At 30.3% G+C, this 19,531-nt stretch overlaps 2 protein-coding genes across 3 annotated transcripts; one reads left to right on the plus strand and one right to left on the minus strand.

Moving 5' to 3' along the window:
- Positions 1-194: 194 nt before the first annotated feature.
- Positions 195-18,434, minus strand: LOC126780622 (WW domain-containing adapter protein with coiled-coil homolog). 2 transcript variants are annotated; one of them, XM_050505238.1, is made up of 10 exons: positions 18,332-18,434; positions 16,022-16,055; positions 15,183-15,450; positions 14,039-14,350; positions 4,864-5,031; positions 4,589-4,734; positions 4,193-4,418; positions 3,466-3,611; positions 2,912-3,039; positions 195-2,316 (listed from the first exon to the last, which is right to left on the minus strand). In XM_050505238.1, the coding sequence occupies exons 1-10, from the start codon at positions 18,391-18,393 to the stop codon at positions 2,241-2,243; spliced, it is 1,566 nt and encodes a 521-aa protein (XP_050361195.1). In that variant the 5' UTR covers positions 18,394-18,434; the 3' UTR covers positions 195-2,240. The 2 variants fall into 2 exon arrangements, with proteins under 2 accessions (XP_050361195.1, XP_050361196.1); XM_050505239.1 differs by lacking the exon at positions 18,332-18,434 and adding an exon at positions 16,165-16,345.
- On the plus strand, positions 16,960-17,706 carry LOC126780623 (prefoldin subunit 1). The gene has a single exon (XM_050505240.1). The coding sequence runs from the start codon at positions 17,057-17,059 to the stop codon at positions 17,441-17,443; it is 387 nt and encodes a 128-aa protein (XP_050361197.1). The 5' UTR covers positions 16,960-17,056; the 3' UTR covers positions 17,444-17,706.
- Positions 18,435-19,531: the final 1,097 nt, after the last annotated feature.

Here is a 19,531-nt window from a genome sequence, read left to right on the forward strand (position 1 = left end):
TTTGTTACACAAAAAAAACACTGCGACAAATGTAGTGCATGATTTTGCAGTCCTGTAAACAATTTATGATGAAAATGGAAAAAAAATACATATATGACTACATCTATTGTAAAATAATAATAAGTGCATAAAGATGAATAAATCAATACTGTTAATGAAATTGGGAAAAGCAATTGATACAAGTTATGTTTATTTGAAATTGATTTATTTAAACTGGTTAAATCTTTGTATTTCGAACATTATCAGAAAACCAATGTCACGATGTTATGAAAAGGAAACGTTGAGATAGGCGAGCTGTGAATGGAGCCGCCGCGGGACTAGGGCGACCCAAGCCCTCACCGGAGCGATATCCCCCGGGCCCCGCACGGCTTCTTATATAAATATAGATCTATAAACACAGCGAGCACCTAACTCCTCAGGCACTGCTCCAGAAAGACATATTTACACAGTACAATTACTCGCTATCATTACGTGTGAACGTCAATGAGTATCACAGTACTTCCGTTAATCTGACATTATATTACATGTATTGATGTCAATTCAGCCGTACATTCGATTTATTATATCCCTATATTAGAAAAATAAAAAGACCTAGACCGGAGTTCTTTTACCTACCTATCGCTATTGTTAGTGGCGCCCCGTGGCTACTATCCGAAGTTAGCGCTCCGATCGCCGAGCGCGTATCTCGTGATTGGTATCAATTATGGCCATACCACATCTAGCCACTGGCTTCGTCACAAATCTATGAAATTGCGAGGTAGTTATTTTGTTACGGTGATAAACGCTCGTTAATTGCAATTATTTTGTAATAATTAATAACATATATTCATTAAACATATTTAGAATGAAAATTGTATTTATAATAATTTTATAATGATAATCGAAATTACAACATTACTTATTATCCACGTATTATTAGCTCAGCAGTCAATATCAAATGTTAAAAGTAAATTAGATTTTTGATGTATTAGGGTTCATTATGAACACATCACACTCTAGTCGTTACGCAAACACTTCTAGTGAACTATTGCTACTTTATTATTATCTAAAGATGGGTTGTCTATTTGAATTCACATTACATTCATAGAAGACGAATCACATTATTTAAATAATATTTTTAAGGTACGGCTTCACAACATTTTTATAAATATTTTATAGTTCAACAGCATCATATAAACACTGTTTACTTGTATAAGCAGTATTTATATAATTTACAGACTTAAAAATATGATTATAGCTCGAGCATTACTACTGGAAGAATTTTTTAGGTAAAGCAAGCAATATTATATGAAGTTCGACATGGAAGATGATTTTGAACATAGTTTTCTGTTCACCGATATAATTATAGATGAATATCCTTAAGAATATTGTTATTCTATTAGTATCGATAAAGTATTGAAACAAAAAACCGGTTCAAGTAGAATAGTGAATGCAGGCAGCTAGATGTGATGTGACTTATGAGACTTATATGATTTTTTCACTAAAATCAACTAACATAAGCTACAAGAAGTTCTGGTTACTTAATAATTATTATTACACAATACTTGTTTTTTACAAAGTTTATACATCGATTGGTCAAAAACAAACAGCAGCCGCATGTTGCGCGCTGTGAAAATCGCGGTCGCGTCATTAATACAATCATTTAAAAAATCCGATAATTTTCTACGAATGTATCGTTTTAAATAATTTAAACCTTTACAATAAACACGATACAAAACACTGCACCCTTACATTGAAGGCGAAAGTCAATGAAACTGTCTAGTACAAATAGAAAGCTTATAAAATTATTTCCGCGTTCTGCTTAGACACGTTCCTCTACCAATTATATCAACACTGCATATCCTGTTTTCATTAAATTGAAGTTACGCCCATATTGTGCACTGATCACTTGTCAAATAATATATGCACTACTTAACCTACCTACTTAAATGATATTCCACTTATTCCTTGAAAATTGTCTTATATTCATTACGGAGCGAATTATTTTAATTGAATCTGTGGTAATCGCCTAGCTAATAAGAAGAAATCGCACTGTTCAAATTGATCAACCCCGGCGTATGATCACGAGAACGATTGCTTATAATTTAACATCGAATCACACAACACAATTAGTAGTCATTTGATCTACATTACATAGAAAAATAACGGAATGGATAATATGCGTCGTCTTCTCGGGGCGAGAGTGGTGATGTGAGGAAAAGGCGGGTGGGAGGCGCCGGGGGAGCCCCCCACCGCGGACCCTAGTCTTCCGACATGAAAGAATTCTGCGACTTAAGCTCCTCCAGCCGGGATATTTGTTGACGTAGGTACATTATTCTGGAATAGAGTAAATAATGCTTAGACTTTATATATTACTTTACGAATGTAATAATAGAACAGTCGTTTGCTGTTCAAAGAGGACTGGTTACCTGGCAAGTTTTCCAGGAGTTCAAAAAATTAAGTGTTTTCATTGATTTCGACGTGTTCTTTTCGAATTTTCGAGCATAATTCTGGAGAGTAAATTTTCTCTGAAATAACTAATAGCTAAAATCAGGATCAAAATCACGGTGGAATAAAAATGACTGTTTTGACCAAAACGCTTATTAGAGTCGACTTGGAGGTGCTCGTACTTAAACATATTAATTTTACGATAAAAATTAGTTGTTAAATAATTTCTCGTGAGACGGAAATATTGTCATAAAAGATTGTATCTGGACGTCATTTTTCCAGTAAGGCGACGCTACCGGCAAAGGTACGAGGTATCAGAGTGAAAATTAAATAAGACCACGTCGTAATCAATTAAATTACACATTTTCAGAACGCTCGCAATACTTTCTAGGTAAAAATACCCAATGTCTGGGCTTTAAGAAAAGAGCAAATTAACATCCAATAAAAAAAGATGAAAATATAACGTATTCTAAAAATCACCTACTTTTGCTCTTGCAGTGTGGCTTGTATTTCAGTGTGACGCACGACGGAACGCGAGCACTTGAGCTCGGCCGACACCCGCGTGCACTGCAGACAGCCTAGCTGATACGCTTCTTCGGTAAACTTATTGGCCTGTAATAATATTAATCGTAGTGATCGTTTCATATATTATTTTTTAACTTTTTATCAAAGAGCGTATTTATTTATTCTTAAAAGGGAACACTACAATTACAATTTTGCTCAATTTTATGTTCTATGGAAGGTGCTACCCATGCCAGTAAATGCATAGTCTTATTCTATGATTCCATCTTACAAAGTCACACAGCAGCACTTGCATATATGCTTGCAAGTTTATGTTCAAATATTATTATTTTAGTTTGTGAAGTACTTTTAATCATTCTTATATAAAAATATATTATGTATAGCAGAATAAGAGTAGTACAATTACTACTTTCAAATACTGCAGCGCAGGAGGGAATAAAGTTATTTAATTAACTTAGCTAATCAATTAAACGAAAATATTTATATAACACGCAATAAAAGGCAAATAATGCTGACCTGTTTCTCGAGTATGTCAGCAGCCCAGCCGGCCACGTGCGCGGTGAGGTCCGACCGCACGTAGTTGACAAGCGACGGCGTTAGCATCGGCGGACCGTGCTGCAATGACCCACCAACAACAGACGAATAGCTGCCGAGGCATTCCACTATGACACATAGGATACATATATTACAATCGATAATTACAGGCTTAAAGAAAACAACTTAATAATGTACGAAACAAATTTGTATTATTTTTAAAGATTAACCTGTAAATGTGCGAATTAAACACATTGTGAAATGAACTGCAAATATAAACATTATATATGCATACGAATTCAATGTATACCCTATTCCGATCAAAAATGGTTTACATATTATTCTATGCGATTTGATAATTGCCACGCTATATTATTCAAACAGTTCTTGATTAATATATCTTTATAACACAAGCCTATTCAACTTAACCACTTATATCGACTTGGCAGATATGCAAAACATTATTTTTTCCAGAAACCATAATGGATGTCATATATTATTTATTTAAATACTCGTACAATGCGATAGCGTCATTTCAATTTTAAAGCTGTTTATTTGTTTTTACTCCTCCTTCGGAATAGGCCAATAGCTTATTATATATATAGTAATCATATTATCATATAATTTCGAATAAACAATTATCTATAAACAAGTGCAAATAAAGTGAGTGTCAGCTAATATAATAAATATATAATATATAATGTCTAACTTTTCCTAGGAAGCGCATTATCGAGATGTATGGGCGGCGCGTGAGGGTCGATGTTCTCCGAATGCGTCGGTGTCGGCGGGCCCGCGTCCCGGTGTGGCGTGTCACCCCCGCTGCCCGGCGAGCCGCCGTTGTTGGATGCGACCACCACCGCGCTCGACACCGAGGGCACGCTCGGCAGCACCGTGCCCACGATACGCGGTAACGCCGCAGCCAATAACGAACCGCTCTGTGTATATTCATCGATTTTATTGTAGTGCATTCGACTGACATGCAATTAAAACATTTTTATTGTTTAATTTTAAAAGTAGGCTTGCGATTATCCCTGCTCACTTATTGTTTAAATATCTTATTACATTGTAAAATAATACATGAAAAATCGAAATTCTCTTCTTTTACCTGTTGGTTGGAGTTATCGAGCACTACGACGGGCGGCACAGCGTTGCCATCGCTGCGGCCCGCGCTCTCCCTTGCGCCGTACGAGTTCTCCGACAGGGGCGTGCTCCTGTCCGGAGATATGTCCATATCTTGTAATGATTGTCCATCTGAGGACCGACCACATGATACCATGATTATTTTGAGGTGAAATATTTTCAATATGTACATTCTACAGTTTGTTTAAGATCAGATTGTTTTTAATAACTTAACCAATACAATCACTGAGTATGTCATACCCTTGCCATCGTGTTGCGACGACGAATGCTTCTGCCTTGTTCTCTCGTGACTGTCCTCTTCCCTGCCGCCGCTCCAATATCTTTCTGAAGTACTGTTCGTCCTTTTATTTGACTTCTCCGTTTCTCTTCGCCCTGATCTAGAACTCGACCTTTTATCGCGCTCTCGATCTGTTAAAAAATTACATTTTTAGAATTTTTATTCTGTTGTCTGGATGAAACAAACGCCTAAGTTAATGACATAAATTTTACTAAGAAAATTGTGAATTCTTTTGGTTCATCTTTTTCAATATTGTACAATAGCAATGTTAAGATATATATTGTTGAGGCAGTCAGTTAGCAGAGGCAGGCAGTCAGCTTACTCCCTAACTAAGCCATTCGTCTGTTGGTTCAGTATTTGTTATTAAGGTACGCTCGTTAAGCCGATCACTGCATATTTAGGTCAATCCACATGAATTAGTTTCGCTACAATAAATTCAGTGGTAAGCCGATTCCCTTTTTCAAATCTTGTAAAATCTTACTTTTTAAAGCAAGCAATATATTTCTGTATAATTAATTCAGTTCAATAAGTTCTCATTAATACCGTAGAAGCAACAAAATGTTTACCTACCTCTGTATTTTCCGGCAAATACGTAAGTTCCTGTCAAGGTGCATGGAACAAAAAAGTTGCAATTTCGGTACGTTTTATTAGTATGTTTTTAAGTACATTATAAACATTTGTACATTGACATTGACATATGGTTAAAAAAATTGATTTAAAATTCTTAAAACTTTAAACTGCTACAAAATGCTAATAACATTAAAAAAAATTATTTTACCTGGAAAAATACTAGCATTGAAAAAAAAAAAATCAAAAACGATCCTTAGCGAGGCGCAAATAACAATAAAAGACTGAATATATTTTTTTTTCGAATATTTACGATTACTTGGTTCACCTCATCCCGGCATTATATGTTACGAACTATGTAAGCGTAATATGACAGATTTACTTGAATAAAGTATTTTTTGTATTTCCATAAATAATAATAATCCATAAATTATCTAGAAATTACTTTGATATGTTCCCATCATATAACAATAAAAATAAATATAATTGTAGATCTTTAGAATCTCTTTTTATTTAGTTTTGGAACACAGTCGAGCAAACCTAATGCCACCTGAAACTATAAAACTTTAACCATTTTTACCACCAATATTGGTCGCTTTCTAAACGATCTTACATCCATTGAATGTCATATCATTGATCTTACAGTCTTTGAATGGTGGGTGGTTGTTAGTGGTTGTTTAAAAAAAAATTAAATTTTCATATAATAGAAGAGACAGACTTCTCAAACATAATCCTAATATTTTTTTAAGTACTGTTTGAAAATAGCAAATGTATTTTTTTTATTATAGAATAGGAAGGCAGACGAGCATATGGGCCACCTAATGGTAAGTGGTCACCAACGCCCATTGACATTGTAAGAAATGTTAACCATCGCTTACATCACCAACCTTGGGTGATGTAACCAAACCAACATCTTTGTGATGTTATGTCCCTTGTGCCTGTAATTACACTGACTCACTCACCCTTCAAACCGGAACACAACAATACCAAGTACTGCTGTTTAGCGGTAGAATATCTAATGAGTGGGTGGTACCTGCTACCCAGACGAGCTCGCACAAAGTTCTACCACCAGTGTATTGTCACTATAGTGTAACAAAATACATCAGCTAATGTAAAGCACTTATCAGGACAGTGTATCACTATAATTCTCACTCGCTGACCACTGAACTAATGCAATCGCTTCCGGTCACCGCGCTAATATAATCCAATATTATAACAACGCTAACGATATGGAGATTTCAACTTTTTGCACGTTGTTTATTTTTTGATGATATTGAATATTTTAATTAATACAAAATACAAAATTTAATTTAATTTAAACACACTTTAACTACTTTTTAATTTTTATTCGCGATAATTGCATATAAACCTAACAAGAAACGATCAAGTGCACTCAATTGACTTCTATTGCAACTCTACATTACTACGTTTGGACAACTGTTATTACGAGTATATTTATATCTGAATTACATTGAAAAATTACATAACATTTAAAACTTTGTATCTGATTTCATATTATAATGCATCGCACAATAAGGTTGCACAAAGTCAAACTAATTATTTAATAATCATTAGTTTTACAATATTCTTTGTCGACTAAGACACAAATAGATTATGCTTGTTCCTAGTATTAATATACCTCACATTTCCAAGAAAAATCTTATATATGTTTTTTAAAAAATATCAAATTTATCAAATATATCTTGGGAAGCAACATAAATATTTGAATTTCTTTAAATGAATATATTAAATAAACGAAGTAGTTTGATAATAAATGTAAACACCATTTTATTCTTTTAAAGGCCTTACATTATTTATCAATATACTAAAACTGTAATGGCAACATTTGTCCAAGCATCGAATTATCAATTCGTCACGAGTGTAAAGTAAGTTACTTATAAAAATATACAACAGATTTAATTAAAACCAGACATTATAACAGTGTTTTTAATTTATATACGTACTCTGCATCTGAATGTTTTTTCAGTAAAAACAAATCGATTCTATCATGCTAACGTATAAATACTTATCTAGTATTTAAATTAATAGATATAATTTTAATTAATAGAAAAATATTACTATTTTAGTTATCGAGGTCGAAAAGTTTGTCGATGGAGAAACATTATGAAAATGTAAATTACCGATAATTACAAACCAATAAAATAAACACCTTATATTTTCTAACTCCTATAATATGCTTTGTAAGCTAGCCCAAGACTAACGAGTCAGTTGAAACAATGCTGTAGAACCCAACGACCTGGGTTTAAGCCCCGCGTTAAGCCAATAAAATGTCGTACAGAAAGTCTAGTATCTGTCTTTATTTTTCATACATATAACGGATAGTATGCGTTATTCGCAGCCTTCTAAACCGTAAGTAGCAGGTATCATAATTTAACCCCGACAATTACGACATCTCGAATCATTTCTTTAATATAATAATCGAGTCATAAGACAATTCTACTATCCGTAAGAAAAGACAACTATAACACCACAGAATATTTAAATTTGTAATTAACAATCGCCATTACAAAACGATAGCTTGTTTCAGTCATTTCACTTGGGATTCGATTTTCGAATCCCTTAATCGATTATATAATTAGTGCTATCTTCGTCTTATATAACTCCCGGTTCCTATATTTAACGAATAGTTATTGTACACCAGTGACCAATCGTTTTTGGATGAATTACAGGTAAAAATCTGTTCCTATAAGTTCTTACGTCACATACGGCCTCTAAAATAACGATAGGGTTTTTTATTGGGACGCTTTTAATTATACCTCGTTAACAATTCTAGCATCCGCATGCAAAACTTAACCCTACTTATTACATATTTATTTAATGTTATTCGTAGCCTTCTTAGTTCTTTCTTGAATGTAGAAACCTAGAAGACATAAATAAACATGAGAATTCTATACTGGCTGGAGATTTTTTCAAAGCAATACATCTTTGACATTATCTCTCAAGTTTAACACGAGTGACCTTTGAAAAGGTAATATCCTATTTTAGCTATTTTTATTCTTCTGTGAAAAATCTAATCAATATGTGTCGTTGTACGCGATTCAACCTAAACAAAGTTTTCTATGTCGCAATCATTTGTTGAACTAAAGAATAAAGTTATATAAGACATTGAAATCCTTTTACTAAATAAGATAAACTATTTAAAAGAAAAAGTTTAAAAAAAAATCTATACTTGAATAGAAATTGTGTCTGTCTGTGTCTGTCACGGCTAAATCATTGAACCGATTTTGATGAAATTCAGTATGACGCAAGCTTTAACCCCAAGGAAGGACATAAGCTACTTTTTCAAACCTAACAGCTCTAACACGCAGGAAGCCACGGACAAAACACTATGCTCCTATATACATGGAAGTTGCCTCGTTTTAGAATTTAATTAAGTTTTATAATTTAATTTGGTTGGCAAATTAATAAAACGAATTACTCGTACTATACCTATTGTTTCTACTTTAATTTTCGTTACATAAAGGAAATTATTTCGCTTCTAATAATTTAGCGAGTCATAATTTCAAAAGGTACAAACAAACTGCCATGGTTGAGGTATCCATACAAAAAGTTAATCGCGCGGTACATCAACAGAAATATCTATACATTAAAATAATTATTCATACGTACGTTGTATTTATAGAGAATGATGTTTGCGTGTACCACCGACAGTGAAACGTTTTGTTAATACCGATCGTTGTTACTAAGATGAACCTATTACTTGCAAGTTGTTCCTGGTGGACTTGTAGTCTACATTCCAGGGATAATATTATTTTGTAAATCGACTATTTACTTATAATTTTTCATGTACAAATGTTTTGTCTCGGTTCGAATACATTTATATTCTATGTGTACACACAGACACTATTGATGCTAATTTAAAAACACGTACGTTATTGTAATTATAAATATTATGCTCTGAAGATACTAAGCCCTTTTAGGCTTAGTAGCTTCAGAGATAAGGGAGAATATGCTTGATATATATATTAAGCATATTCTAATATATATATATACCAGATATAATATATATATATATATATACCAGACCAAAGATTACTTTGATACTCATATACATGAGTAGATACACGAGGAGTAAACGTAATTCACTAATTTATAAAAAGTAGCAAGGAGTTGCTTGCTTAGCGTGGTAACAAGTGTTCTTTCTACACGCCTTTTTTAATGTTTGGTTCCACGATTCCTCAAGTTAGAAATAGGCCACAAGGGCATCGACTATAATAATTATTATTTTTGAGTTCCATTGAAGACTCAGCATCGGTTAAAGCTTTTCTAAATACTTATGTAGAACTAATAACATGTTTTTTACATCAAACTAACATTTTTTGAAGACCTAATATTAGCTTTTTTTAGAAAAATATTGTAATATCCGTGTTTCAGTCTCAGTACCCAATAACTTTTATGGACCCGTCCCAGTAATTAGCCCCATATCAAATTATACTTTATTCAAGTAGACAAGCATTTTGATTCGTCATGTTATAGATTCGGTGTAGTTTAAATTGATAAGAATCGGCGATTAAGTTTTTAGTTATTTTTTCTTTCAAATGAAATTACATAGTGAACTAATCATAAATTTATATATTCTGTATGGAAATCGACGAATACTAACACAAGTTTATTGAGTAACAAACTCTTTTTATTACTGTTTTACATATAATTCAAATTCATTAAATTGTAACTATCTGCTAAATTGATTGTAAAAAAGAATACCTTGCCCAGGATGTTTTGACTTTACGAAATCAAAAAAAAAATATTTATCTATAGTTTCATATATATGCAATTGTAAATATTATATTTATATTGAATTAACTTGTTTACTCTTTTAAGATAAACATTAAAATGGCAGGTTTTTAAACTGCGAATTTAAAACGATGCCAGTAAAAAGCGTTTAGCTCGGGATAAAAGTCATTGTAGTATTTTATTTAAATTATTTATCTTTTTAAATGAATAAATTAGTCATATTCCCTGACTTAGCAGGAAAAGAACAACTAACATAAAATTATACTCTATTTTTACATACATATACTTTTTAAATAACCACGCATTCGCTCAGTATGTCGTCTCCAATACAGATTAGATAAAGTAAATTGTAGCGAAAGAGAATTACGGTTTATTTTTTAAATATATAATTGTTTTTATTATTTATTTGAAGTGTGCGTTTACATTACACAGTAAATCATAAAAAAAGAGTTTTTTTTAATTTATAAGCTTTAATCTTTGATTTCAAAAATATTTAATCAACAGATTAAAGCTAAAACTAATGTAAAGTTTTTTAGTTTTAATGTGTAATAATTAAAAAAAAAAACACTACAACTCGAACCCGATATGTTTACTAGTAACCATTGAAGAATTCTCCACCATCTTCCTCTTGGCTCCATTATCAATCAGCTCGATGGTACAAATTATTATTAATTAATAACATATCCTTGCTAAATATCAACTCGTACGACTATTTAAAGTAGGTTAAAATCAGCTACCTAGATATGATTACATACTGACTACGTTACTTACATACAAGTGAAGCTATGTGCGTAATAATAATAATGAGTGCGCATAATCATTAAACATAGTGTGCAAAATAGGTTAAAATTGTATCTTTAAAAATATACTATATATAATCAAAAAGTAATAATATTATAACCCATATAGAAGTTTTTAAATAATTATCCCGCATGCATGCATATATATGTATACTATATATTGAAATATAAAAAATTGAAAAAAAAAATTGTAATTGACTTAATTGACTTGAAACCGTAACGCGTGTCGTGTTTATTTTTACTAATATTTATGAAAGATTTCAACTAAAATATTTATGAATATTTATAAAAAAAGTAATTTCATATTTGTGGGTTAAACTTTGTGGTTTGGACAAGAACTTCACATAAATGGATTTATGGATAATAAAAACATATAATAAAAGAATTTTTTTTTTTGATGTAATAGATATATATGTATAATATATTCATCTATTTGATCAATAAAAAAAATCATTGTTTATATTTTTAAACACCGATATCTACTTATCTTTCGTACAAAATTGTTGGATATCTTTTGTAAATTAGTAGCGCGAATTGGGGTCAAAATTCAATTCAAATTTTATGAAACAAATTTTGTACACATTTATGGCAAACCTTCGAACGATGTTTACGTATTAATGTATATATATATTCCCAGCTGGAAAGGGTGAATATAATTTTAAATATAGTTTTTGACTCGTACATTAAATGTACTTTTATTGTAATATATAATAGATAGCACGAACAGTTTTACTAAACGTTAGAATAACCAATAAGTCACAACGATACTAATAACAGCGGTAAAATTACACATAAACCAAGCTTGACAGAATCCTCGTTCGTGCACACACCTATCTGCAACCTCTCAACCTACATTGGTTGACAATGTACTCGTACAAACGAGTACATTGTTCATTTATTAACAATGTTTCAATTGTCCTTTGAAAAGTTAGATATCTAGCGAAATGTGTTTTATGTGCGGAATGATTAAATTTCATTCATAATAATTATATAAAAGTTGGAACATTATCAATTACACTATGTTACACTTCAGACGGTTTTATATTAGTATCGAATTGTAAAATAACAGCTGGAGCATTAGCCAGTTCTACATAATAAAAAAAAATCGTCTTATTATGCTTATAATAATTATCTCTACCAAAAAATCGGATAGTAAAAGGCCCTTATTGTAAACAAATACCCTGATTTATCAAACAAAAATTAAGCCACAGAAAAAAAAATAAAGACCTAACCATAACTGGAGAAATTATCTTCCTTTTTATAAAGATTGATAAAACATATAATTAATTCATGTAAATAATAAATAAAAAGCTGTGTCCAAAAATAACTCGAGAAACTTTGCATCTTTAATACGTGAACAAATTCAATTATAGACACGATTACAAAAAATGTAAATATCCTGTTTAACACTATCAGACTTACAGTTATAAAATATTGATTTCATTCAATGCAAAATATCCCGAAAAGTTACGATACAATTAACCTTATTTTAAAATAACCACCGGGTATCGGCAACAGCATAAAATGGAAATTTGCCGAGAATTAAATAGACCGTTTGTTAACTGACCTTTTACGATTATCGGCTTTCTTTAATGTCTTATTTCATTGTATCGCAGGACAGCGGGACAGCAGAAAGCTTAATCTAATGTCAATCGTATTACAAAAACTAATACGCATGCATGCATCCTAATACAATACTAAATTTATTGGTCAAGTGTGAGTTAGTAGAAAAATAATAAAATAAAACAGTTTGTTGAAGATATAATGATGACTAGACGTCTCGTTTGATGTAAATCTTACATAAACCGTTAACTAAAAAATTACGTTAATCTACGGCATTTTGTACTTCGAAACGTATAAAGTTGACTTTTTTCGTGACATGTGACATACCGAGATTCTACTTCATGTGTATTTTTAGAACGAGATAATATTTAAAATTAAAACAAACCTTCAAATTGTTTTTACTAGGCGTACCCCGCGATAAATGAATATAAAGTAAATTTTATACAGTTTGCTATAATAGTTGAATGTTTATGGTTACTACTCATCCCGAATCCAGTCATATTTTTTGCCCTAAATTAAAAGGTATTTTAAACTCGGTAGGTATTTATTGTTTGTAAGTAATAGATCTAAGATAAATTAAAGTAAATTGTCGGATAAATCAAGACAAACTGAAGACTTAGAGAAGTGGACTTAATAAACAGTTCAAATGGTTTTTTAATGGAATAAAAAATACTGTGTTACATCTTGAATGACTAAAAAAGAAGAGAAATATTGAAAATCGTAGTTTTTTCACGTTTAAAACTAAATTGAAAAGAATAAAAAAAATATTTATATGACACTATGCGTCAAGCACAATCTGTGTTATGTCACAGCAACATAGGGTTAAGAATATGAAAGCGGCACAAACAACACTAATAATAACACTCTCTATCACATATCTCTTATAAAATTGAAATGAATAAATTATATAAAAATAATTTTAAAATGCAATTTAAAATTATTATAGCAATCATTTTGCTGCATAATAATTGATTGTTATACAGTATATATACACATATAAAGCACCAAGAAATCTGCATCTATATACAAAATATTTGTTAAACAATCAATTATACTGATTATGATAATAATAATGTGTTTTCACAACATAACTCGCAACCATTGAATATTTGATAGCATAATGATAGCTATAGAAACACATATCCAGTCATTAAGTATAAAAAACAGACAACAATAAGTTCAATACAAAATTATAATTCTTTCCATTTAATAGTATTAAAATGATTTATTTTGTATGATAGAACTTATAATAAAACTGACACAAACAAAAAAATAAATACAGTTAAGTTAAATACTTCACCATGGATGAATAAATTTCTCCTAAGAATTGGGGTCAGTCATGTAAATTTACAAAACAATCTGTTGAAATGCATATTGTAAGAGCAGTATTACAAAAATATCAAAGTTTACTCTGATATTTACAAAAAAATATATAATTTTTTTTAAGACTTACTGTTTCTTGTTGTATATGTTTCTTTGGATGATGTTCTTCTTGTTTCCCATTCCCTAGGTTTCTCCCACTGTGACACTTCACTGATACAATTATAATAATACTTCTTTCCTGATGAACTAATATGTTCTGACCATTCACTCCCTGCAGGCACGCTAGATGAGCATGGTGCACTTCTCTTGTCATATTTACTACTTCTATTAACACTACTATTCAAGCCACTAGTCCTACTTTTTTTCTCCGATTCACATCTTTCATGATTATTTTTCTCCCTCTCACTGTCTTTGATACGTTTCTCCTTAGGGGATCGGACATCTGCAAATGTTTTTCAAAACTTATTTTACTATATAAAGCCCCAAGGTACAGGTTAATTTAATAAATCATTAATTCGCATACAAAAAGTTACATTAAAAGTAAAGCTTAAATTATTCGCTTGCTGCCATTAACCACACAAAAAAAGTAAGTATTTTTATATTTTTAACAATTTTCTTTAACTTAATAGGGTTATAGATAAAATGTTTGTAGAACTAATTTTAATCAAATTAATAGTCATTTATTTTGAAGACCTCATCATAATAAAATAATTAATATTAATTCAACAATTGTACGCTAGCAAAACGCAAGCTCAAAACGTAAATTGAGAAAATTTTATAACATTACTAGTTACAAACATAAAACATTTCATTAAAAATTAGACTAATTCATCAATATAATCCAGGAACCAATCATACACAAATGTTATAACATTTAATCAACACAAATTAACTATTACATTTTAATTACATAAAGGAAAATTAAAAAAATAGAAAATCCTGTTTCACGATACTTTTTTAAAATACACTAAATAGTCTTTTTGATCTCACTATATTATATTACTGTATGTTAATGACAATGATTTAACACTGCACTCTATGTATTTAAATTAGAAAAATTAAACAAAATTATTATTTTTTCTTGAATTAGAATGATATTTTTGAGACAAATGTTTTAAAATATTGAAATATGTTATAATACTAAATGTATTATTATATTGACTCTACTAATGAATTTGATATGGTACTAACTTCGATAAAGTTGTATTTAAAATAAGATCAATATAAAGTACTTTCTAAGATAAATCAATGTTTCCTTTAATAAATTAACTGACCTGTATACTTATTTCTAGAGGATTTGTAGTCTCTATCTCTCTCCTTTTCAGAACCTTTTTGGATATAGGAGTTTCTTGATGTGTGTGTGATATATTCTCTTTCTTCGGCCATGTGACTGTAGTGGTGGTGCCCATGACCTGAGTGGCCCGTGTGGCCAGCATGGCCACCATGCCCATGTCCCGAGACATTGCCATTGGGGGATCTAAGTGGTGTGTAGCGGTTGTCAGAAGTACTGTAGTCATTAACAGTTCTCTTGGAATTGTACTTCTGCATCATAAATACACATACCATTACAATTGTAACCAAAAAAAAAGACATTAGTTTTTTATATTAATACAAATGAGAAAAATTAAATTATAGCATAACAAATTTCTAGGTAACAGGATTTTACTGGAGCTAAAAACCATTCTAGCTACATCTGCTTCCATACAATGTTATTGTATAGTCTTAGCTGCATGCACATTTAGGACAAATGAGTATTTGTTATGACACAATACATGTGTCACATTTTTTATTAAAGAGAATTGGATAAACTTAGGTGTTCATGTTTTCCTATTATGACACACAAAATGCCACTCCACTATAACTTAAAAACTTTTAAAACTTTCCTAAATAATTTAATAAGAAAAACTTAAAAAAAAACTTATTATCAGTTTAAACTTTCACTTAAATTTTCCCATAGCAGAAAAAATATTAAGAGTAATAAAGAAAGAATATTTGGAGAGTATTATTACGTACAGAAATACCTAAATCAACTTAAAACCCATTTTCTTTAAAAAATTGTATACATGATCCAATTCCCATAAATAGATTCTATGACTATCACGGGTGCGCTTACCTGATACGGATGGGTCTGGTGCTTGTCAAAGTACCTGAAACAAACATAAATGTTTAGTCCTTCAGTTCAGAGTTACAGTAAAACTCAATCGGCGACCGCCATCTACAGATTGCAAAGCCGAAGCTTCTGAAAACATATCGTACCCATCGCTTATTCGCTGAGGTTTCCTTGCATGCATTACCATCAATGCAAATGTACTATTTATTACGGCCTCTGAAATAAAATGCAATAAAAGCCCACTGTCATTAAAACAGTTTTACAGGAGGCCGTGATATATCTTGATGGACGCCATGTCACATTAGAGACACTCAAGAGAGAGTCGATACAGACGCGAAAGAGATAAAAACTATACCGACAACGTAGAATGTAGAGAAACGACGAGGATATCCGACAATTGTTTAGTTTTGTCTATGCTTAAGCCTAGTAACCAACTTCGTTCATTATAAGATACTACTATACGTGTATATAATTACATATAAATAAAAAATATATGTATTTAAATAAGTTCTTAAGTCTAATATTACAAGGACCATTCGAAAAAAAAATTTTGATACACATTTGAATCAAATGTATTATTTAAAGTGATGTTACAAGGAACATGTTTAAAATATACATAGCAATATTCTTTTTTATTAAAAATTATTAAATATCGAAATCAAATAAAATAACTTCTATTAACATTTTTATTTTTGTGTAAAATAAAAATAAAATTATCAACAGGAAGCGTAGAATTTGAGTAATATTCAAACATTAAAATAAAAAAGATATAAAAATAAACAAATAAATACAACTGTTAAAAAGTTAAGTATTACAACATTCAATTTACATTAACAAAATCAACATGTAGTAAAAAAAACTGTGTAATGTTGACTTGTTTTATTTATTATACTGGTAACATTGTAAGATGAAAACGAGGACAGATAAACTAAGAAATATTACTTGTGAATTGTCAAAAAAAACAAAATTATACATAACCTTACGCCCAACATTTCACATTCAGTTACAGAATCGATACGCTCCTCTAAAGTTAAAAATATGTCTAAGCCTGTGGATCTGGAATTAAAAAAAGCGTTCGTGGAGTTGCAAGTCAAAATGGTCGAGACTAGTAAGAAAATACACGTAATAGACAGCCAAATCGGAGTATTGAAAAGAGTTTTGCATTATGCAGATGTCACTCAGCGAGAAATCAGTACCTTACCACCTGAAACTAAAACTTACGAATCGGTGGGAAGAATGTTTCTTTTAACAGATTTAGATGAAATTAAAAGTAATCTAAAGAATAGAATATCACTTTTAACAACACGTACTTCCGATTTAGAGAACAATAAACAGTATTTAGAGAAAAATCTCAGAGAAAGCGAAGACAACATCAGAGAAATGGTACAACAGCGAAAAGAACAAAATGAAATGAAGTCCACTTAATATTATTAAATTTTTTCTTCCTTTTAAGCTACTTGTAATAGTAATTATCAATATCATTTAATGGAATAATCTTCGCTTTATATTAAAACTTTAAAATATTTGACATGAACATTTTTAAAGGTTTTCTATAAAATGACTAATAACTTTATATAATTGTAATTTTAAGTTCTGGTGATGTTAAAATCTTATATTATTCATTATTATTTTATCACCTCATAATAAAATACATTGCATTATGAAAATGATATTTCAATGGAATTACTAACCCTATACTAATAGTTAAAGATTTTTTTATCAGTTTTATTAAATGGTAATAGCATGATGTTATTTTAAAAAACCAGGAATCTCAAATTTTTATTACATATAGAATCCTCTATACTTTATTAACTATTATTAGTATATATAATAATTGTATATTGGATGTTTATTTTGATTAAAGCAGCAAGATAGTCCTGATATTTATTTATTCATATGTTAAATCTATCCTAAATATTTTTATTATGTATCTGAATCAACCACACCATAAGCACTTGGACACTTAACAATATATAAAGTAGCAGAAACAATTTCACAAACAGGCATTATTATTGAGAACTGGTGACATACAGTCAATAAAAGTCTGCCAAAACTTTTTCTTGCGGTGTCACCAAATACACTGCTACAGTGGACAATAAGTGGGATAAAAACAACCAAATAATGTCTTATGCAACCAATAAATGTATTTATAGTGTAACCACACCTTAAAAAACTAGTATTTATTTCAAATACTATAATATCAAATTAGTAACACAGTATTGTACATATCCAGAGACATTATGTATGATGAACATGATAGACCCTCCTTAGTCAAAAAGCTATAGTGATAATAATATTATTTTTTTTACTTACTCAATCCAAAAAACCTTGGCACGCCACTGTATGGATGGTGTGTTGGGAATATTATCACCCATGATGCGTTGACTGGTTCACTAAGTCACTGGTAGCATTATTTTTACCTAGCAGTTTTGGTCAATCCTAAATAGAACGATAACTTTTATTTAGAAAGGCAGGACTAATAATTGTGTGTAAAATCCTATTTAAGCATAATGAATATATTCAATTTTTCATTCATAAAAAAATACAATTTTAGTAAAAAACATTTGATCTCAGTCATCTGAGACAATATAAATATAATTTAAAAAAATAATCAATATGTATCTATGGGATTTTAAGATATTTCGAATTTATTGAAGATTGATAAGTAATTTTTAATAATATGGGTTAGCACAAAAAAACCTCCATACAAATTCATTTATCCCAGACATAAAATAAAGCTACTCACATTTGCTACACACTATTTATTTATTTAATCTTATGGAGTGGAAGATACCAATAATCAATAAATTTTCAAGACAGATCTTAAAAAAATATGTTAATTTTGCTAACAGAAAAATTTGAAGGATAGTAACTTTATCTTAAATAGAATGTTAATGAAGTATTGTTAAGAATTTCTTTCAAATCTAATCAGTTGTTATATATTTATTTTAAACTCTTTATTTTAGTACATGATAATTCTACTTTTTGAATATCATATTGTTAGGGCTGCCAGATTTTATGATTTTGAGAAATATAAGTAAAAATAAAAAAGGGCATTTTCAATTACGTCAGGACTGCAGTTATAAAAAATTAATCAGGCCAACTATAAAAAAAATTGTCATAATTACTATGCGCACGTAAGAAGACAAAATTTCAAATAGATGGTTTTATTCCAGCTAAAACAAAAGTACAGTTCTTAAGAAGTGTTATATGACATAAATTATAAAATAAAAAATACATATGTATTTAATAAATACATATCAATTTATTCATAAAAATTTGTATAATTTTAAATAAAAAAGCAACGTTTTTTCCATACGGTGTGAAACTTATGAAATCGTGTCCCTGTCGATATCGATAATTATTTTTAAGTTGGTAATGAACAATATAAATAATTGCGTTATTGTAATCACGGTGCAAATATTAATACAATTGTATTTTATAGCTTTATCACACGATTGATGAAAAAAAGTAACTATTGAATTTTCTGCCGGTTATTTTCGATAAAACCTA

This window comes from Nymphalis io, chromosome Z (assembly GCF_905147045.1).
Source record: "Nymphalis io chromosome Z, ilAglIoxx1.1, whole genome shotgun sequence".
In the NCBI taxonomy this organism is placed as follows: domain Eukaryota; kingdom Metazoa; phylum Arthropoda; class Insecta; order Lepidoptera; family Nymphalidae; genus Nymphalis; species Nymphalis io.

Coding starts and splice junctions, on each gene's coding strand:
- LOC126780623 (XM_050505240.1), top strand. CDS start 17,057: ATGTCTAAGCCTGTGGATCTGGAATTAAAAAAAGCGTTCGTGGAGTTG.
- LOC126780622 (XM_050505238.1), bottom strand. CDS start 18,393: ATGGGTGATAATATTCCCAACACACCATCCATACAGTGGCGTGCCAAG. Junction 4,735..4,863: donor GTCGCAACACGATGGCAAGG/GTATGACATACT, acceptor GTCGGTCCTCAG/ATGGACAATCATTACAAGAT. Junction 3,612..4,192: donor TAATGCGCTTCCTAGGAAAA/GTTAGACATTAT, acceptor TATGTGTCATAG/TGGAATGCCTCGGCAGCTAT.